Source organism: Xyrauchen texanus, chromosome 16, assembly GCF_025860055.1.
Source record: "Xyrauchen texanus isolate HMW12.3.18 chromosome 16, RBS_HiC_50CHRs, whole genome shotgun sequence".
Taxonomy (NCBI): domain Eukaryota; kingdom Metazoa; phylum Chordata; class Actinopteri; order Cypriniformes; family Catostomidae; genus Xyrauchen; species Xyrauchen texanus.
In genome coordinates this window covers 34,826,809-34,847,424 of record NC_068291.1, presented here as the reverse complement: position 1 = coordinate 34,847,424, position 20,616 = coordinate 34,826,809, and the positions used below count along the sequence as shown (strand labels likewise).

The 20,616-nt window shown below is 36.6% G+C and overlaps 2 protein-coding genes across 6 annotated transcripts in view; both read left to right on the top strand.

Moving 5' to 3' along the window:
* The window catches only part of LOC127656964 (serine palmitoyltransferase 2-like), a 919,074-nt gene that overhangs the window by 24,947 nt on the left and 873,511 nt on the right, over nucleotides 1-20,616 (top strand). Inside the window, exon 12 of one of the 2 annotated variants that reach the window (XR_007972223.1) lies at nucleotides 433-759. Coding sequence is in view for 1 of the 2 variants with exons in the window: in XM_052145558.1 (XP_052001518.1) it covers nucleotides 433-552 (120 nt within the window). In the remaining variant the exon portion in view is untranslated. Of the gene's footprint in view, nucleotides 1-432; nucleotides 3,928-20,616 lie in introns of those variants that run through there. The other variant, XM_052145558.1, reaches the window with a different exon arrangement.
* LOC127656966 (isthmin-2-like) overlaps nucleotides 4,522-20,616 on the top strand; it is a 40,628-nt gene continuing 24,533 nt past the window's right edge. The window contains exons 1-4 of one of the 4 annotated variants that reach the window (XM_052145564.1): nucleotides 5,096-5,222; nucleotides 16,523-16,606; nucleotides 16,702-16,766; nucleotides 18,890-19,132. In XM_052145564.1, the coding sequence (XP_052001524.1) occupies nucleotides 18,926-19,132 (207 nt within the window). In that variant the 5' untranslated portion in view covers nucleotides 5,096-5,222; nucleotides 16,523-16,606; nucleotides 16,702-16,766; nucleotides 18,890-18,925. Of the gene's footprint in view, nucleotides 5,223-16,522; nucleotides 16,607-16,701; nucleotides 19,133-20,616 lie in introns of all 4 variants that reach the window. The other 3 variants (XM_052145563.1, XM_052145562.1, XM_052145561.1) reach the window with 3 other exon arrangements.

Sequence of the window (20,616 nt, the reverse complement as noted above, 5' to 3'; positions counted from 1 at the left end):
AGATCGCGATCGACGTATTGGGCACTCCTGCTCTAACCGATCACAAAAATAACAATGAGTGTGTTTACATGCACAGACTTACAATGATTAAGCCGACAGCCTGTGAGGTCGTGTATATGCCTTAAACGGTTTTCCTTTATCGGCACTTCTAGATTTTTTTTCCCATTTAACGCTGCTTGTTAACGTCTTTACCTGCGTTCTTACTGGCAAGTGTTGTGCGTATGCCTTTTTAAGCTTTTATCAATTATAATGTCAATTTAAATATTACATGAAGTATAAATTATGTAACTACATTTACACACTGCTTTGACTATATTATGGGACACTTTCAAGTTACAAGAACATTGTAGGTGGCATCCGCCTCTCAGCATTAGTGTGTTATGAATTACATGTGTAACCATGAAAGTAATGGAGCATGTTGATTGTTCTCAGGCGCTGGATGTGATCAGCGAAGTAGGAGACCTGCTGCAGCTGAAGTATTCACGGCAAAAAGTTCTTCCCTCCTTGGACTGGCCCTTTGACGAGACCACATATGAGGAGAATGAAGAGTGACATACATCCTCTCTGAAACCAAATGTGCACTGCTTATCTTTGGTCCTTCAAAAGGAGGCAGTGAACCACTTAATCAATAACCTTTTTATAAAAAATTTAAAAAGTAAAGAAAAAAGATATATATCATGTTTATTTTAACACCTGAAGCTCTGATCAACAACACAGGCATGCTTTTAGAAGGAAAACGCTTACCTTTCTTTCTCCCCAGTTTCCTTTAGTTAATTTGTCACTACAGTTTTGTTTGGACGTGAGGTTTGGGGTCTGTTCTTAAAGGGACAGTTCGCCCAAAAATAAAAATGTTGTCCTTTACCCACCCTCATGTTGTTCCAAAACCTTAGGACTTTCTTCCATGCAACACAAAAGGAGATGTGAGGCAGAATGTTAGACTCAAGCCCAAAGTATTCTTCAGTTTTGACGCGAACACTTAGCACAACTAGCCTTCCAAAGTATACTTCATTTCATTGTGCAAGCATACACATGCATGCTACGACTGCTATGAAAAACTGGAGTATTTCTCTTCAGGAGTTTAGACCATTAAAAATGTCTTTATATTCCTTCAGACTCGAGTTATACAAGTTGCAGGTGTCTCCTGACCTTGGCATTCATTTAGGGAAATAAATACATCAATTCCTCTCTTCCAGCTAGCTACAAAAGGCTTTGAGCTGCTTGTGTACTTGCAAATGCATATGTCACCTTTAAAAAAAAATTTGTGCATAAAAAGCATTGAGACATTTTTTTTTCTATTAAGTGAGAACAGACAGGTAGCTAACCCGTATTCCCAAGGATACTGGCCTATGAGAGGAATTACTGGTTCTTCTGATTGCATTGTCAGTACATTCACTGTGTTACCTAAATCAAACACAAAAAAACTCCACAACTTGGCTGCATAGATTTTGTTATTTCCACAGGTTTTGACTTGAGGCCAGCACCGCTGTCTTACTGCAATCTGGCTATCGTTTTTCTTATGTTACCAGTGTATTTATTTTTCATCTAGATATAAATCGCAGAGGGCAATGTTGGTTATGTCTGAGAAACATCTTGTGCATATTTATCAAATTTTCACCTCGAAGAAAACTTGGATGATGATTGTATGCATTGTGTCCAATGTTATGCACATTTGTCAGCAGGGTGCTGGTTGTTATACAGGAATCCTTGTTTGTAGAAATTACAAAGAACATTGTTGCGTGCTTGTTTGCACATTTCTTCAGCGATATGCAAATATTTTTTAATGGAGACGCTGTTCATAAGTGCAATGCCATGGATAACTAATAAGATCTATGAACTAGAGGGTTTTGCAAATGTCTTTTTGCAAAGTTATGTATTGCTTTGTAGTTCTATAAGCTTTGGCTTTCAATGTTGTTTTTGTAATGTTGAAGTTTGTAATGATATAATTTCGAAGGGCTTTAAAAATAACCAAAGTAATTTCATCTTCATTTATATGTCAGGCTCAATGTTCACTTTTGTGTATTCTTGTGTATGTTTCTTTAATGTACATATTTATTTATTATTCATGGTTTGTATGATTTATATTTTTGGGAGAAGTGTACTTTAATCATCAATGGCAGCTCCACGTATCTTATGCACATGCATGGTGTGCATGCTCACAGTGCAAATACTACTGATGAGTCATTTTTTATCATTTTATTATTCCCTAGAAAGCAAATGTGATATAATCGCCCAATCTGCTGGTAATTAAGCTTTAAAGGTGCTGAACTGTGCCCACTATGATGTTTTGTCGCTTCTGTTGCTTTACATAAATTGGGCCAGGGGGTACATTTGCCTTTTATTTCATTTATCAAAACCCATTTACAACATCAGAATCCAGATATGTTCATTTATATTTTAATGTTATTTATGTTTTGTTTTTTGTTCCTGTAAATCAAATGCAAGGGAACCAACACTTACAATATAGTGACCTACAAAGTCAAAGGGAGAGAGAAGATCTTTTAATAAACCAAAGGATGGAAATAATCAGATATTTTCTTAATAATATAAAGATTCATATATGTAACATACGATATAAGAAAGTAAAGACTGATCCAGTTAATGGCAAGACTTTGATGTTCAGATAAACATCTGCTCTACACTCATTGTATATATTCTGATATAACTTGGTTTTTGCTGCCTGCAGTGCATACTTTTCTCTCTTTTTGAATGGAAGTACACTGTGGGCTTCATATTAATTCAGGAACTGTTACACCCTTCTAAGTAAATTAAAATAACATTTTAATTCAAGTCCTCTGTTTGCATTTTTCACTTCACATTTTTTTCACATTTCCACACTCTCCTGAATTACTTCAAAATGTAATTATATTGTGAATACTTAATTACAAATGTTATACTTTTGAATGATTACCTTTATGGTGTTCATGGAAGTGATTTCAAGACCAGAGTAATAGAAACATGCATGTTAAGCTTAAATTAATTAATTGTCAGAACAACTTTTATTTCATTTTACTCCCCAACTCTCCAAAACCAGTTTACATAACATTGAGAAAGCAATGTGATCTTATGAAACCATCAAAATGAGAAGGCTTACACCTTTTAAAGGGAAAGTTCACCCCAAAATGAAAATACTTCCCTCATGCCATCCCAGATGTGTATGACTTTCTTCTGCAGAACACAGTTGTTCATAAGATTCCAGTGGTTAAATCTATGTCTCCAGAAGTAATATGATAGGTTTGGGTGATTAACAGATCAATATTTAAGTGCATTTTTGCTAGAAAATCTCCTCCATGCCCAGTAGGATGCATATGCAGGAAGAATGTGAATCACCAAAAACACAAGAAGAAGAATGAGTAAGTTAAAGTGGAGATTGACTGAGCAGGGAGAAGATTTTACTGTAAAAATGTGCTAAAATATTGATCCGTTTCTCACCCACACCTATCTTATAGATTCTGAAGACATTGCTTTAACCACTGAAGTCATATGGATTACTTTTATGTGATTTTTGGAGCTTCAAAAGTTTGGCACCCATTCACTTGCATTGTATGGACCAAAAAGATGTGAAATTCTTCTAAAAATGTTCCTTTGTGTTTTGCTGAAAAAATAAAAAAGACACACATTCAAGGTGTGCAAATGAGAGAATTTTCATATTCGGATGAACTATTCCTTTAACACACAGAACATTGTTACCATACAAGCCATTAACTCGACATATGAGACCGTAAATGCCAACGTTTTACATATTAAAGTAAACATCCTGGACTTGTTTGTTATAACAAATGTTAGGGGTTGTGATATTATATACTGTATCTATTTTATGACACATGAATATCATCATCAAATATTGTTATAATATAATTCATAATATACTGTAAATGTTTCAAAATAAAAACTCTAATATGTTAATATATAGGCCTACATTAAATTAATTCAAGCTTTCTAATATGTTTCTTCTACATCAAAAACTGTAATAAAAAAAGGCACAATTTTATTCTTTGCTGGATCTCATCAGTATATTATAACTCTCACTGCTTTGCTGTGATAAATGTTTGGGAGTTTTGCCTTTATTTTTTAATGATAGCCTACATTAATATTATTATCTGACATTGTTATAATATAAAATCATATAATTACAAAATGTTTTAAATACAAATGTATAAACTAATGAAGTGTATTCATTTAATTATTAATTTAATTATAAAATAAAAGCTTTGTAATATGTTTCTTACATATCAAACACTATAATGATATAACAAATCTAAATGCGCAAAAAAAAAAAAAAAAAGACCTCTTTCCAAGGACTCAAGAGGATATTATACCCCACACAGTCCAAGTTTGGTTCTGTCTTTCATTCGTTCATTCATTCAGGCAGTCAGTCAGTCAGTCAGTCAGTCAGTCAGTCACAGTGTGGTTATATGAACCCCTCCTCCATGGACGTCACACAAGCGGAGTGAGATGAATGGCTCGTTCAGTAAATGCATGAGGTTCCTTCACCACAGTACCTACATGAGGCTCAGACTTCTATATGTGCGAGTCAAGAGCACACCAATTATTTACGCTTTCATTGGATAGTAAGGATACTATGACCAGTGAATTGTTCTGCTGCGTGTCCAGTAGCTTCGGTTCATTATTGCGCACTGCGCTCCGCATGACGCGTGACTGAGGAGCTCACCAGGATCACCCTTCAGGCTATTTCCAAAGGATAGAGGCAAACTTGCGCGCATCTCTCACTATGTGAGCCGCAACATATGGAATATCATCTGGAAAAACTCAGTGGGGAATATTAATATTGTGTAATGCTGAAATGCTTTTGGGGACCAAGAACATTCAGAAGATCTGATGGGCACAGGACATGACTCCTGAGGGTTGTTCACAATAAGCACATTAAGAATTTGTATTCTTTTTTACTTTTTGGACTATTTTGGATGGATTGGTTTTATATGAGAAACAACCATATAGAGAAAGAAAGAGACATGGAAAGTGATCCTTGGAACTTAGAAGATTTAGAGCAGTTCTGAATTGGTGCATAGTTGCAAAATCATAGTAAAGGCTGAGCTTATTTATTTATTTTTTATTATTTATTTTTTTACGAAGTCATGCTGATTCGAAACCAGGCTTTATGGTGGGCAGTTTTCTGGACACTTTGTCTTCTGTTGGTCAAGGGGTTTCCCACAAAGAAGCACAGAGCAAATCAAATCAAGAACAGGAGCAGCACGTCTCTAGAGGTACAATATGATTTCAATGACTGAAAGTATCAATCTGTTATTTGTTTGTCTAGTCTTAATGAGACTTTTGCGATCTGATAAAATAGCTTGCAGAGTTTGTCCATTTCAAAATGAATCACTGTAAGATCAGGCATGACTGAAGAGACATACCAGTTAGCTTCCTACCAGTTAAATGACTCTGTCCAGAATTACTATTTTTTTAAATAACTAATTGGTTTAAACAGGATTCATATAAGAATCCTAGATTCTACTGGATCAACTAAAATTCGGAATAAATCATATATGAATATTGTGAGGATTCTCATCTGATTCCATCAGGATTGATTTCAAATTATGATAGAAATTCAATTAGCTGCTTCTAGTGTCAAGGGTGTGAAGGTGCCGAGATGAAGCATGTAATCTTTTTGGGTTTTTAAGATCCATTCTGTATGACATTAACAACTGGTTCAAACATGAAATTATTTTAGGTCTTAAACTAGATGGTGTCGCATGAAACAGCTGGTGGCATGATTTAAATGTTATTTAAACTTCATCTATGTAGCCAAATGTAATTGTTAATGACCATAGAATTGTCTATCTTGATGTTCTGTCAGATGTTAAGAAAAGTAAATTTCATCCCCTGGCTCGGCTGTTAACAACTATGCATGTTACTGAACTCGAACTGTAAAGAACAGTCCATCTTTTCATGGAGCAGCAGGTGTCTGACAGTTATGTATCTTTTTAATTTAATTTAATTTAATGTATCAATTGTCACACATTATACATACATTTCTGCATATACATGGTGAAATTATTTATTTTTCACATATCCCAGCTAAGCTAAGCTGGGGTCAGAGTGCAGGGTCAGCCATGATACGGCGCCCCTGAATCCATATGTCATTAATATACATTAATATATCGTATCAAGAAAGAAAAAGCAGCTATCTAGTTGATTAGAGATTACATAGACTACTCTCAATATAGAGTTTCCTTAGATTAAAATGTACTTAGTGGTTGGAACAGAGAACATTTTAATTTCCCCAATTTATTCATTCATAAAACAAAGTTAACAGTTCATGGATTCATTAAGTCATTCGTTTTTCCTTTTAACTTTAGCATTCAAATCAGGTCAGACTTAATACTGGGTTATGATTTATAGAAACGCATGGGTTTTCAGCCTGTGGCATTCTGCTGACTCAAATCTTTTGAATCCATTCACAAAAATGATTAGTTCAGATTTACTCAGTCAATTTCTGTAGATTACTGCTGCATCCAAATATCCATACTTTTCTACTATTTAAACAGTAAGCAAGGAATTCCTGGGTGACCTACTATTTCCGGCGAGATTCTGAAGTTGGGATCGAATGGACCCTTTCCTATATCCTATAATGCCTCGGGAGCTGAGGAGCTGTCACATTCAAAACACCAGATTTAAAAAAGCTGGAGAACCACTAGTCGGACGGCTGTTTTCAACTGTAAATTATATGTACATGGGTATAGATTTGGTGTGAACATTAGGGGGTTGCAGCGTGAAGCATTTACATATTACCATTGATCATGGTATAAATAATTGGGGGTTGTACTTGTTTATTGTCCCTTGTTCTTAAATGGTGCTTGTAGATTATTTTCGTGGTTGTTGTTATTACATCAATGGGACACAGGACAATGCCCATGTTCTTGGATGAAGTATGTCTTGAATCTATTCATACTACTCGCCTGCTTACCTAAAGTACATACTGTTTTAACAGGCCAGAAGTGCATTGTCAAAAACAATACAGACAGTACTTATTTCGGACACAGTTTACATCTATGCCAGTAGGTGAGGACAAATTAGTGGGTTTCAAATGTTATGTGAGTGATATCTATGAGTGAGTCATGGATTCAACCGATTAGTTAAAACTGGGTGCGTCTCAATCAGCTCCCCAGGTCAGTAGTCAGGGCACTGATCAGAGAGCCCGCCATTTTTAGGGCTGTCTCAATCACAAAATCGTTCCAGTGCTCTGAAACGTTCACTCCCTAAAAAAATCCCACAATGCATCGTAAAAGCCAGGTGCCATCATCGCTTGCTATGATCCCTCACTGGAAACATTGTCATGTCTTCTGAAGTCTCTCAAGTCATTAGAAGACGAGCACAAATGTAAAACTATGAAGTCTAGAGATGTTGTTTGTATTGTCTTTCATTCATAATTACTATGAAAGTGAAGCAATTTTTTTTATATTTGAGTTGTTAAAAGGTTTAAAATATACTACAATATATATGTATTTCTTTATTTCTGCCATTTATCTGTTATAATAACACTGTACATTTGAATATCTTCAAGGAAAATGAACGATATTGTCATTTATATAGGTATGGTGCTGATTAATAACAGCTGCGCTTCGGAGGGCCTGGGTAGCTCAGCAAATAAAGATGCTGACTAAACACCTGGAGTTGCAAGTTCGAATCCAACGCGTGCTGAATGACTCCAGCCAGGTCTCCTAAGCAGCCAAATTGGCCTGGTTACTAGGGAGGGTAGAGTCACATTGGGTAACCTCCTTGTGCTCGCTATAATGTGGTTCGATCTTGGTGGGGCGCGTGAGTTGTTTGTGGATGCCGTGGAGTGTAGCGTGAAACCTCCACATGCGCTATGTCTCCACGGTAACGCGCTCAACAAGCCACGTGATAAGATGCACAGATTTACAGTCTCAGACGCAGAGGCAACTGAGATTCGTCTTCCGCCACCCTGATTGAGGCGAGCCTCTACTGGGCATTCCAAACTGAGGAGAAAAAGGGGAGAAAATCTAAATAAATAAATAAATAAAATAACAGGTGATTGAATCCTAAGTGTTCCAATGTTCAGTGGATCAGTAACCTTACCAGTGCCTGAATTCATGTTCACAATATACTGATTTATGACATAGGGACCTAGGGAGCTGATTGAGACACTGGGACAGAGTCGTTCAGGACAGAAATGATGGAAGTGAATGAGATTGATTCATTTACTTAAAAGATTCATTTAAAAACACTGATTCGTTCATGAACAAAACACAAGTGTTTCAGGCACACTCAATAATCGAAAAACAACGGAAGTGTGACGAACATTACGTAAAACACGGATCATGCTAAATAATGAACCACGTGCACAGTGTGTTGTATGATATGAGGGGCTTTCAAATTACAGTTTAAAACCTGTAAAACTAATATGCCATTTTTTAACCAAACACCCGACGTTCAATGATAAACCGGTTTACTTTTTTCATCTTAAACAGCCTGAGTTGACAAACTAAAAACCAACAACGACCAGCCAAACCAAAGTGCGAAGCCATTATTTTCCATAAGCATTGCATTTGCATTTAAAGCAAACAGCGCTCACGTTTATCGATAGTGGATGAGTAGGACTAGCTGTGTCTGGACTCAACCGTTACACTGAAAACAGTGAGCAAAGGTCTGTGTATTCAATGTTTAACTTAAGTTATATTATTTAAACAGTATGTTAAGTATTATCTTAATGGTGTTAAAATGCAATTGGTTGTTGGTTAAGAAATTTTGCAAGTTCAAGTAAAGCTCTTTCAACAGCATTTGTGGCATAATGTTAATTACCACACATCAAAAAATAAGTTTGATTTTTGTGTGATAAAATTGCATATTAACCATATCTGTGTAAAGTTATATACAATGTTACAACTTGATGATGTTACGCTGGTAAACTCTGTTATCTGGTAAATGCCATAACGCTGGTAAATCCCTGATTTTATCACACTAAAATCATGTTAGCATGTATAATGTTTATGTCTTGTGGCTATACTTTTGAAACTGTGTGTATTCTAGCATTTATGGACTGGCCCCATTCACTTCCATTGTAAGTTCCTTACTGTAACTGCAATCAAAACTCAATACATCCAAAGGTAGATTTGACAGAAAGTTGATCGGTGCATGGTGATACTCAGGTGATACAAGACTGTCTTTGTGTGGTGTGTGAAAACATCACGTCCCCCCCACCATCTAAGCTAACTGGGCAAGGTATTTTTATTAAAGTAGCCACTGGAGTTCACGTTGACATTGTAGAGCCATTGTTTCTTATGCGCAACAGGAAGTCTTTGCTTTACACAAAAACTGACACTTACTAATCAAAACAGTCAGCTGGAATCTGAGACTCCATGCTTGGGGAAAACATATGGTAGGAGTCTGGTAGGAGTTCAGCGGCCTTGGTGCAATAATTGATAAGTCCAATAATCACAGGCCTTTTCCTCTCTCAGATGCAAGCAGACACCAATTCCACAAATGGCGCCAAATTCTTGATCCCACTCAGAATTTCATGTTGCTGTGTCTTACTATTGTGCTGGATGACTCCAGTGTGGAAAGCTATCAAGTGTCCAGAACTCTAATTGAGGTTAAGCTGAAACTGTAAACCATAATCTATGTTTGAAAATATATAGCAAATGCCCTGGTACATGCTGTGAAAGCTATATTCAGGATTTAATGAAGAAACACCAGATCATATTTCCCCCAAACCACCAGAACACACACATAGGATTTTGAATGGAGAAATAGATTTAATAACTTGCTTGCATGTTGCTGAGTACAACAATTTTTTATTTATTTTGACCCTACAAAACATGCTGTGTTTTACTGAGATCTGATTATAAACATCTGAAGCTCGTAAAAAGAGCAGATATGTATCCAATCCAGTGCTTCTTGGGTTAAAATGTTAACAGAGTTCGTATCTGCACCTACAGTACCATTGGAACAGTTGGTTATCGAGAATCAACTGGAATTCTCCTAATGGGATTTGACATCTGAGGTTTACATGAAGTTAATGAACAGCTTTCTACACCAGTCAATGTTGCTATCTGAGAGAAGCAAGCGTGGCTCTACATTGGTTATATCCATCTTTACGCTCTATCTTTGAGTTTTACTTGCAACACACGGAAGTGTTTTAACTGCATAAATCCTTTGCTTAAATGAAAAACTTTCTTTTCTTTCTTTTTGGAAGGGAATAATCAAATCCATCCATTTTACTGAATTACGAGTAAATCGCTCAGTTTTCTGCAGCTAATGTGTCCCATTTGCTCTCTTTCTAGGCGGTCAGAGGTAATTCTTCATGAGGGTGTTGGGGAAACCAGACTCTAAATGTTTCATGTGCTTTGGGACTCCTGAACAGCCCTGGAATGTGTTGCCTCACAAGCTTTGGTGGTGCCCTAATGCCCTACCCTTGTTTTGGTAGCATCTTGGCTCTAATGTATTGAGAAACCCCTGCTGAAAAGACTAGCATGAACTTTCATGGTGGCCCAAGCTGGCTAATGCAATTTTGGTGATGATCTAGGTGGTGGACCAGCTTAGTTTTGTGGTTCATTAGCAAAAAATGCTGGTCAACCAGTATGGTGTTTCTGATGAAGTTTCTGATGTTGACCAAAGGAGGCTTGCTGCTTAAAGGAATGTTTTAGTTTCAAAACAAGTGGTAAAATTTTGTTTATGTTTACCACAAATAATTATTTTGACTCATCCCTCATTTATGAAAAAAAGAAGAATAAATCATTGTTGTAGTAAGGCACTTACAATGTAACTGAATGAGGCCAGTCCACAAATGATAAAATACACACCGTTTTAAAGATGCCATATGGTGTAAACATTATACGTGTTAACATGATTTTAGTCTGATAAAATCACTTACTAACCTTATCTGTGTAAAGTTATATCCAAATATATGCCATAACCCTACTAAATTCCTGATTATATCACAATATTTGTATGTAAACATACATAATGTTTATGTCCTGTGGTGATACATTTAAAAAAGTGTGCTTTTTTTTTTTACATTTGTGGAATTGCCTTATTCACTTATTGAAAGAGCCTTCATGTAATCACAACAAGGAACTAGTATATATATTCAACATTATGCTACAAATGCTGTCAATTGAGCTGAACTTTTATTGAATCTGGTACATTCCTTTTGGCTAATCAAGAAGACTATGGGGACACCAGCATAACAGCATCCAAAACACAACATATGCTGTTGACCAGCAATGCTGGTTCCAGACCAAGTGTGTATTTTGTTTATTTTGTCAGGGATTTTTTCATTTATTCTTGTACTGTTGGTCTCTGCACCCATCCAGATGGCACATCTAAGAAAACACAATAACGGTTTGTGTGAGGAGATAGCACATGGCACACTGATGCTGTTGAGGCATTCCAAGAGAATCAGATTGTAACATAGTGGTATGCTGGAAGAAAAAAATACATAGACAAACAAAAACATAAAAGCATGAGGACAGTTATTGTCTCTGCCAGGGTCTGGGCAGGAGTCCATCTCTGCATTGTCACTCTTCTTGCAAGTTGCTTGTCTTACCTCCTCTGTTTCTGTTGGCCTCCCATCCTGTCCTCCCTTTGCAAAGATTCAGGAATTCTGGCTCCAGGGGCTTCTGTTCAAGTCAGTTGTTTTGAGCTGATTTGCACCACAGGAAAGTATTCCTTAAAGTCTCTTTTCTTATATTAACCTGTGTGAGTCGAGTGAAATCAAAGCTATCCGTTCAGTCCTATATGGAAGGGAAAATGGTTTCACCGATGTCAGAAAAGCAACTTATACAAACTGCAATGTTGAGTGAGGAGCTTATCTTGGCTTGACTTTTTCTCAGAGGTTTGATTATAGAATGATTGAGGGGAAAGGTATGAAAGATCTCTGGATGGCGCACAAAGTGAGGAAACACTTTAAATCCCTCACTACAGGCAGGCCGAAAAGACTTAGTGGATGTAACAACTCATTGGTTTTCACACGACTGTAAAAATGGACGGTAGTTCCCAACTGCACTCTGACTGTTCACTTCCTAGAGATTAATTTAACTGACACATTAGCTCTGTTCCAAACATCATTGAGCTTCAGTGCTGTCTATTGCCTATCCCATAAAGGCAGCGTCCTTACCGAAACCTAGAAACCTCATTAGTGCCTGCTTTGGAACACTCTTCATAGGCAGCAACTCTGCATGCCAAGCAGTGAACTCTTAACCTTAATGCGAATGGCAGACTTGATTTACAATTGATTACATTGAATTTATCAAGCAATACAACGCAACAATCTGGTTCTGGAAGTAAAAATCACATTTACTTTTTCCAAAGGGATATTGAATATTAACGATAACTTATCTACCTTTAAAGACAAACCTACCGTGATCTCTGAGGTTGGTAATTAATTATATATGCTTCTGTTAAAGCCATCAGTCTGTGTAATTTCAACTTCATAAAAAAAAAAAAAACCTTGTTTAATAGTGGAATCCCTGATGTTGAAAGACACTATCCATGAGCCTGAGGGGGAAAATCCACCAATCAGAGAGTCATGGCAAACAATCCACGGGAAAAGAACCTTTGTCTTTTTTCCTGATATTCAAATATTTATTTTGCTTTAAATCAAAGTTTGTAATCCTGTGATTCACCTCAGAGCTGGTTGGTTTGATTCATTAACTCTTTTATGAAGTACTTTATGAAATCCCTAAGGGAAAAATACTTCCTGAACCAGGGCATATGAAAATGTGTTGGGGCACTGTGGCACTCTAAAAACCCTGTTATATTTGATTCCAATAGAGCGCAACAGTGCCCGCCCACTTTTTCTTCCATCTGGGTTCTGAAAGTATTTTCTCCATTCATTTCTTCCATAGATTTTTAATAAATCCTTTATAAAAAAGTTGTGAGCCATGAACCAAACCAACCAGCTCCGAGATGAATCACAACATCAAGAAATTTGTTTTGAGGCAAAACATATTTGAAAATCAGACATAAAGACAAAGGTACACGGCTGTGTACTTTAGGGCTGCAACTAACGATTATTTTGATAATCGATTAATCTAACAATTGTTCGACTATTCAGCGATTATTGCAACGGTTAATCATTAGCTCTTAACCTATTATTCAGCTTGTGCCCCGACATAAAAGGTTGTATTAAACATGATTGCTAACAATAAAGAGGGCAAAATCATCTTTTAAAAATACCTCTAAATGACATTCACTGAATTAAAGGGGGAAATACTTTTTATAAGTTTAATTCAGTTAAGAAATTCACTGCAAAAATCATATTATCAAGTGTTTTTGTCTTGTTTTCCATTTAGAATTGTCTAAAAATCCTTCAAACAAGATACATTTACTTGAGAAGCAACATATAATATATTTAGACTTGCTTTAAGAGGATGTATCTTAAATATAAGTATATTTTGTATATACATGTATTTTTTTCACTTGGTTATACTTCTGCGAGTGCAGTAAAGACCAAATATACTTCTCTAAAAGCAAGTCTAAATATCTTATATGCTGCTTCTCTGGTGAATGCGTCCTTTTTTTAAAGGATTTTTAGATATTTTTAAATATTTGTGTTTAAAATACATTCTCAGATAACAATTTGTCCTCTGCAGTATAGTTCCTAAAGTAAATGTACATTGTTTTAAATGAGTTTTTATTGGAAAACAAGCCAAAACAAATCATAAATGTAATATTTTGTTGCAGTGTATAATGGGGCAAAGACTACCCTCTTTCACCATTTTGTTCGCTTCTATCCACCATTAACTCACAAAAAACAAACTCTGTCATATTTATAAAGCTACGTAGTGGCAATTTTCTTCATGATAAGAAATGCACAGTGACATTGTGGCAGGGTGGATGGCGGGACCGGGTCGTGATCCTACACACAGTGAGGGATAAAGGTTGACTGCAGAGGATCGTGTGGGAGAGAGAGATAGTTTACAGACATGTCTGTCATGTGTAGGATCACGACCCGGCCCGCCCTCCGCCCTGCCACAGACATATATTATGATTCAGTAAGTCGTGAGCCATCGCATTATAATCTAGCTTTATCAAGTGCGCATCAGCCGGGTGCTGTTTCAGTCTCTCCCCCTTAGATTGGGACATTAGCGCACCTCATAGAAGAGGTGCTGACTGCACAGAGAAATGATACTTTCGGAGTTTGTCGTTATTTACATGATCTGCTTCCGTATTATTTGAACTTTAATAAAGCTACAATGCATTAAAACTGCATTTAAGATGTAACACTGGGATGTTTCCTTTAAAGAGCTCCAGCTCCACTTATTCCACAACGAGAGTGCTTCTGTATTTACTTATTTGGTATTTTTGTATAATTCCCTCATAATTTGCAATCTTTATCACCTGAAGCTGTTTGGAAAGTTTAGAGTGCATCTGGACTGTGATCTGTGTAATTCTTCCTCTTCTCAGTCAGGTGCGAACTGCAGTGCTGCTCTCGTGCATCATCATTAGAGTTTAATGTGATCTCATGTTACGTTAATTGTAACTAATGTACAGTAACTACATAAAATGACTATTTTAATTTTTTTTTATTGTCGACGTTGTCAATAACATATAACATCAATGAACAACCTTGTAGCTCACAGTTGGACTGTCTTATAAGTTATATTTGAAAATCAATTAGTCTATGGAATTTTTACTTCCAGAACAAGACAGTTGTGCTCTATTTCCAGTCAAAAGTGTGGACATTTGACTGAATTCATGTTTCTCATTATCTTAATGAACCTTTTGACCTAAGGGTTTATTCTTAAAGTGATAGTTCCCCCAAAAATGAAAATTCTGTAATAAATTACTCTCCCTTATGTTGTTCTAAACACATATAACTCTTTTTCTCTGTGGAACACAAAAGATGTCTCAGTCACCTTTCACTTTCATTGCATGGAAAAAAAGATGACGACTGAGGCTAACATTCTGTCTAACATCTCGTTTTGTGTTCCGTGGAAGAAAGAATGTCATAAGTGTGTCAATGAGGGTGAGTAAATAATTACAGAATTTTCATTTTTGGTTTAACTATCCCTTTAAATTTGGATTAATTGACCTCTATTTTCATTTCCTTTTAATGATTTTAGTGCCAAAAATTCCTCTCCATCACTTGGAGCTCCTTAGAGAACAGTAATTGTGTTAAATCATTAAAAGAGCTTCCTCGTATCTAACCCCTCCCCCCATGCGATGATGAACTTCAATAGAGCAATAGAGCGCCAGGGTGAAGTTTATCGTCTGGAGCGGAGGACATCTGTTTTGCGTGTGGGAGAGACACAAGCAGTGAAGTGAGACAAGGCAGGCCATGCGTGATCAGCAGAGAGAGGCATTGATCAGTTAGTCCCCCCTCAGCTCCCCCTCTCTCCTCTGCTGTGTCGGCAGGGAACATGGGGACCATCAAACCAGCCTCTATGCAAAAGAGGAAGAGCAGAACCACATGTTGAAACTGTTGAAAGCACCAGGGTGATGTTCTGAAACTTTCAGAAGTGTTACTCAACACTATAGAGAAAGTTAAGGAAAAGTATGGTGAAGTTCTCCATAGAACTGATAGGAAGGCAGGCAGTATGATGTGGCTATGACATGGAAGTGTATATTTTTTTGTTTCTGATTTATGTGTTTATGTGGTTGTTCTTTGAAGTCTCTGGTGGCTCATAGACAGGGTCTCTGCTAGAGCTCTCTTTGAAGCGCAGCATGATCCAGAATGTAAAAGCCAAACTCAGTCTCATCTGGTGCTTATTGCATGTTGGAGAGTGCTTGCAGTTAAAGACAGCATGAACATGGACCCTATGTACTTTCTTAATAAATGTCCCTGGTCTAATTGTACATTATTTATCTGTGTGTTATTCTAAAAAAAAAATTTTGTTTACATAATCTTTCATCAAAATGTGGTATCTTTCTTTTGCCTCTGAAACAACTTTCCTCTTCTGCAGACATAGCCAGAAAAATTATTAAGGTATTCTATCTGTTAACATTTTTTGTATTAAATGATATGCTGATTAATTAATCAGATTAATCACAATTAATCGTGTATAAACATATTTGCCCCAAACAACAATAATTTAATATATAATGATTAAATAATACCAACTATTTACATTTAAATAATTATAAATATAATATATAATATTAATATGATAATTCCAAAAATTTAAATAAATTATTGTTGCAGACAAGTAAAGCATTGATAAGGCAATACAAAAAGTGGCTTTAAAATGCTATATATGATTTATTTATTTAACATATTGGTCTACAGTCCACAGGAATCCAGTTTGCAATTGAATTTGTCTGTCCTAGATAGATTTATTATATGGGCTTTTTTAAGGATGCGTCAATGTACTCATGTGTCAGACAGAAGCTTTTGGAGGCTTGGAGCATCTCACTTTGGTTGTGTCACATCATAAATACAGTTTTTTATGTCACTGTCAAGTTAAATGTAGTTTGAAACTGAGATCACTGCATTTGGAATTGCTCTGTGTCCAGCTGTGTTTGAACATAAGAACACATTCTCACCTTGTGCTGTTGCAATTGTCAAGCAAGCCTGAGTGTGGTTTTGTTGTCTTTACAGCTGCACATTGCCTATACAGCTGGAGTGTCGCTTACTGCCCCCTGCTAAAAACAGGTGGTACTTCAAGCTTGAATTGCTCACATGGTACGAATATTCCTTATTACAGTATGGGGACATGATTAATTGTGTTTAGTTTTTAACACCATCCATCCATCATCAACCGCTTATTCTGTGTACAGGGTCGCAGGGGGCTGGAGCCTATCCCAGCTAACATTGGGCGAAAGGCAGGGGACACCCTGGACAGGTCGCCAGTCCATCGCAGGGCCACACATAGACAGACATACACTCACACTCACCTCCACATCCACATCCACATCCACATCCACAGCAATTTTTTTGGAGACACCAATTAACCTAGCCTGCATGTCTTTTGGATGGTGGGAGGAAGCCGGAGTACCTGGAGAGAACCCACACAGACACAGGGAGAACATGCAAACTCCACACAGAAAGGCCAGGGCAACCAGGGTTTGAACCCACAACCTCCTTGCTGTGAGGCGACAGTGCTAACCGCTGCACCACCGTGCCGCCCTTAATTTTTAACACGTTATTTAAAAAAATTATTAATATCAATAATTTAACATGTTAAATCGACAACCCTAAAATTGACATTAACCAATAATATCATACTGTAGCCTGCTTTTTACAATCCTATCAGATCCAGATGGATTAAATCAAGTTCCGCTCTATATAATGTTCTGCTGAATATACACATGGTCATGTCACATTATGTATTTAAATAAAATAATCAACATGAAATGGTGTTCGCAACCCATTTTATTTCTGTAATATGACATATTTTTGCTTGAAATAGGATAGTAAATTCGAAAAAATGAAGGTTGGGACTTTATTTGAATGACTGAATGGTGAAAACAGGTCTCTGGTGAAAAATAAGAGGGCTTAGTGATGTAGGCTGAAAAGGAAAAATGAAATTTCAGAGGCAAGTAAATCAAACATTTTGTTGAACGATTACAAGGAGAAGCATTTTTTTTTCTTTTGAGATAATATGCACTGATGAATCATTCACAATAAGATCATATAAGATTTCATGTTGACTGTAATAATAATAATTAGTATTAGAACTAATTCAATAATAATAACAACAATTTATAGTTACAAAAATAAAAGAATTAGATGACTTTTGCATCTTTTAAAAAGTCAGAACATTTCCGAAAATCTGAAAGGAATTCCTTTCATCCATCTCATTTTTTAGGCTTGAGTCTTTCATTGGACATGATTAGTACCAAGCAGCAAAGTGCTTTGGAGTACTGTCATGGATTCAGGACAACGGGAAGCTTTTTTTGTCTTTTTTTCTTTCTTTTTTGAACCCACCGCAGACTTTACGTCTCCATATTGAAGTAAACCAGATGAAAGAGATACATATCCCTTAATGTGTAATCATTTACCTGCATGCACTGTCCCAACTCCTGAGTCTTCCTCCAGGAATTCATAGTCCCTCTCCTTCCGACGAATGCAGAATTACCCATAATGTCAAACAGCTGTCAAGAGAGCGAGCCATGACTGTTTCAGACAGAGCGAGAAAGAATGAGACTGCAGTACCAAGCGTGCAATTCCTCTTACTTGTTGATGTTTCTATTCTGTCTGTTTTGTTATGTTGCTAGTGGTAACTAAATGAAGCATCGATTGACAGATATGCAGCATGGAAATGAAGAATTGAAGAAAACACTTTTTTTTATTTGCTGGCTTAAAGGAATAGTTCACCCCAAAAAATTGTCATACTTCACTTGCCCTCATGCTGTCTCGCACCTGTATTACTTAAGTTAACCTCAATCAGCAATCAATGTCATTGCATTTTTGTTTTCGTATAATGAGAGTGAATGGTGTCTAAGAATCTTCTTTTGTGGTCCTTGGAAAAAAGGAAGTAATATGGGTTCGAACATCACGAGAGTGAGTAAATGATGACAGAATTTTCATATTTAAGTGAAGTATAATTTTAATAGAGACTGCTGAAGTCTACCAAAAGTCTGGGAAAAAGGCTTTTCCTGGAGTATTAAAGCTAAAGAAGGCTCTTAAATTATCGTCATGATTTCAACTAATCCCGTTCCAAAATCCACCTGATATGCTTTCATATGTTAGACATTTCACTCCAGATGGGTTTATTTGAAGCCCAGACATCTTTTTTCATATGGGCCATGAGGTCAAAGCTGTATAGATTGGATATGGTGTTGAACTAAGACAGATCCTCTAACTGTCTTCATGTGCATGACGAAATTTCGTAGAAGTATTTATCTTTGTGCCTCACTTGGGGCTTTATACAGAATGAAACCTGGTGCTTTCATGTAAATAATGTTTGTTAGATCACCAGATGTTCTGCTGTGGATTGTAAGGTATCCTGTTTGTTCTTCTCAGGTCAGAGGTCATGGTGGCTCCAAAGATGTCAGGCAGATGCTTTTGGACATTCAGAGGCAGAACCAGCTGAGGAGCATTCCATCTTCGCAGCCCCGTCATAAGAGGAGATGGTCGCAGATTCACTCAGAGGGAGGTCTTCCTAAACCTGCTAAACAGGAGGAAGAGGAACCCTTCATTTTGGACCTGAAGAACTTCCCTGATCTTGCCAATGCAAACCTGGGTTCCCAGAACCCAAACATTCAAGTAAGAGTAGGCCCAAGTTCACCTTTTTGTCATGTGACAAAATTAGTTTTGTCATGTTACCAAGGCTCTCAATTTGAATTTAAGTAAATAAAGTAGGCTTTCACATTCATATGCTTTAAGTGTAGATTTTAATAAAACAGAATGTTTCTTTCAGTGTGAATTACCAATAAACATTTCATCAAGACATGTTATATAAATATGTGTGTGTGTGTGTGTGTGTGTGTGTGTGTGTGTGTGTGTGTAGCGTGTATTTATCACTTTGTGGGGACCAAATGTCCCCATAAGGATAGTAAAACCCGAAATTTTTGACCTTGTGGGGACATTTTGTCAGTCCCCATGAGGAAAACAGCTTATAAATCATACTAAATTATGTTTTTTGAAAATGTAAAAATGCAGAAAGTTTTCTGTGAGGGTTAGGTTTAGGGGTAGGGTTAGGTTTAGGGGATAGAATATAAAGTTTGTACAGTATAAAAACCATTATGTCTATGGAAAGTCCCCATAAAACATGGAAACACAACATGTGTGTGTGTGTGTGTGTGTGTGTGTGTGTGTAAATTAATTGTCAAATTTAACTTGTGTGTTTAGTGGAACAAACGTATGTGAAGTAATGAAATTCCTTGTATAATTGTTTTACATTTCTTTGAATTACATTCAATCAAATTAAAATTTGATGTCCTCTGGGGTGTGGCCAGTTCAATTAAAATTCCAACTCATGATTTGAAAGGGAGCCATTTCTTAGATTCTGAATTTTGCCCAAACCTGCATTTGACTACCTCATAATCAGTTTCTTCCAATGTATATTTTTTATGAAAAGCTACACTGTTAACATATTCTAGACCACAAGAAAATCAAGAAAATGGACAGAATCACACATTTTTTTGTCTTGAGGGTCTATATATCTTGGCATTAGTTTTCAAGACCAGTGTTAATATTAAAGGGGTAGTGTGTTATTCCAGATCTCACTATTACCAAGACCTTGTCATTTTCCTCCTTAGGGCACACTAAATCATTTTTTAACGAGTTGGCTTAATGGATTGATTTTACTTGGCAATGGTTTGTGGTGAATGTAATTAACCTACGCACTCATTGTTTCACTGTTATTGCAAAGTGTGCTGCTGTGATTGCAGTAGGGACTTTGGGTTTCTCCACGATTACTGGTCATGTCACAGCTGCTTCTACACCGGAGAGACCTCTTAAATTATCCCAAGCGAGACCTTTACACTGGTGTTGCTCATTTCAGCCATGCTGTTCAAAATCTTGCATAGTATACAAAAAAAAATTAATATAAATCCCAAGAAAATCCAGAAGGTGAAAGGCCATCACATTATTTTAACAGCCAATTTTAATGCCCTCCAAGAGCAGATCCCAATCTTAAAATATTTTTGCAACACTGGTAAAGAAGGGATTTTTATATTTTCAGTACTGCTATGAAGTTTATGTGTGTAAGTGGACTTGAGAGGAAACAAAGTTAGACTTAAGGGAAA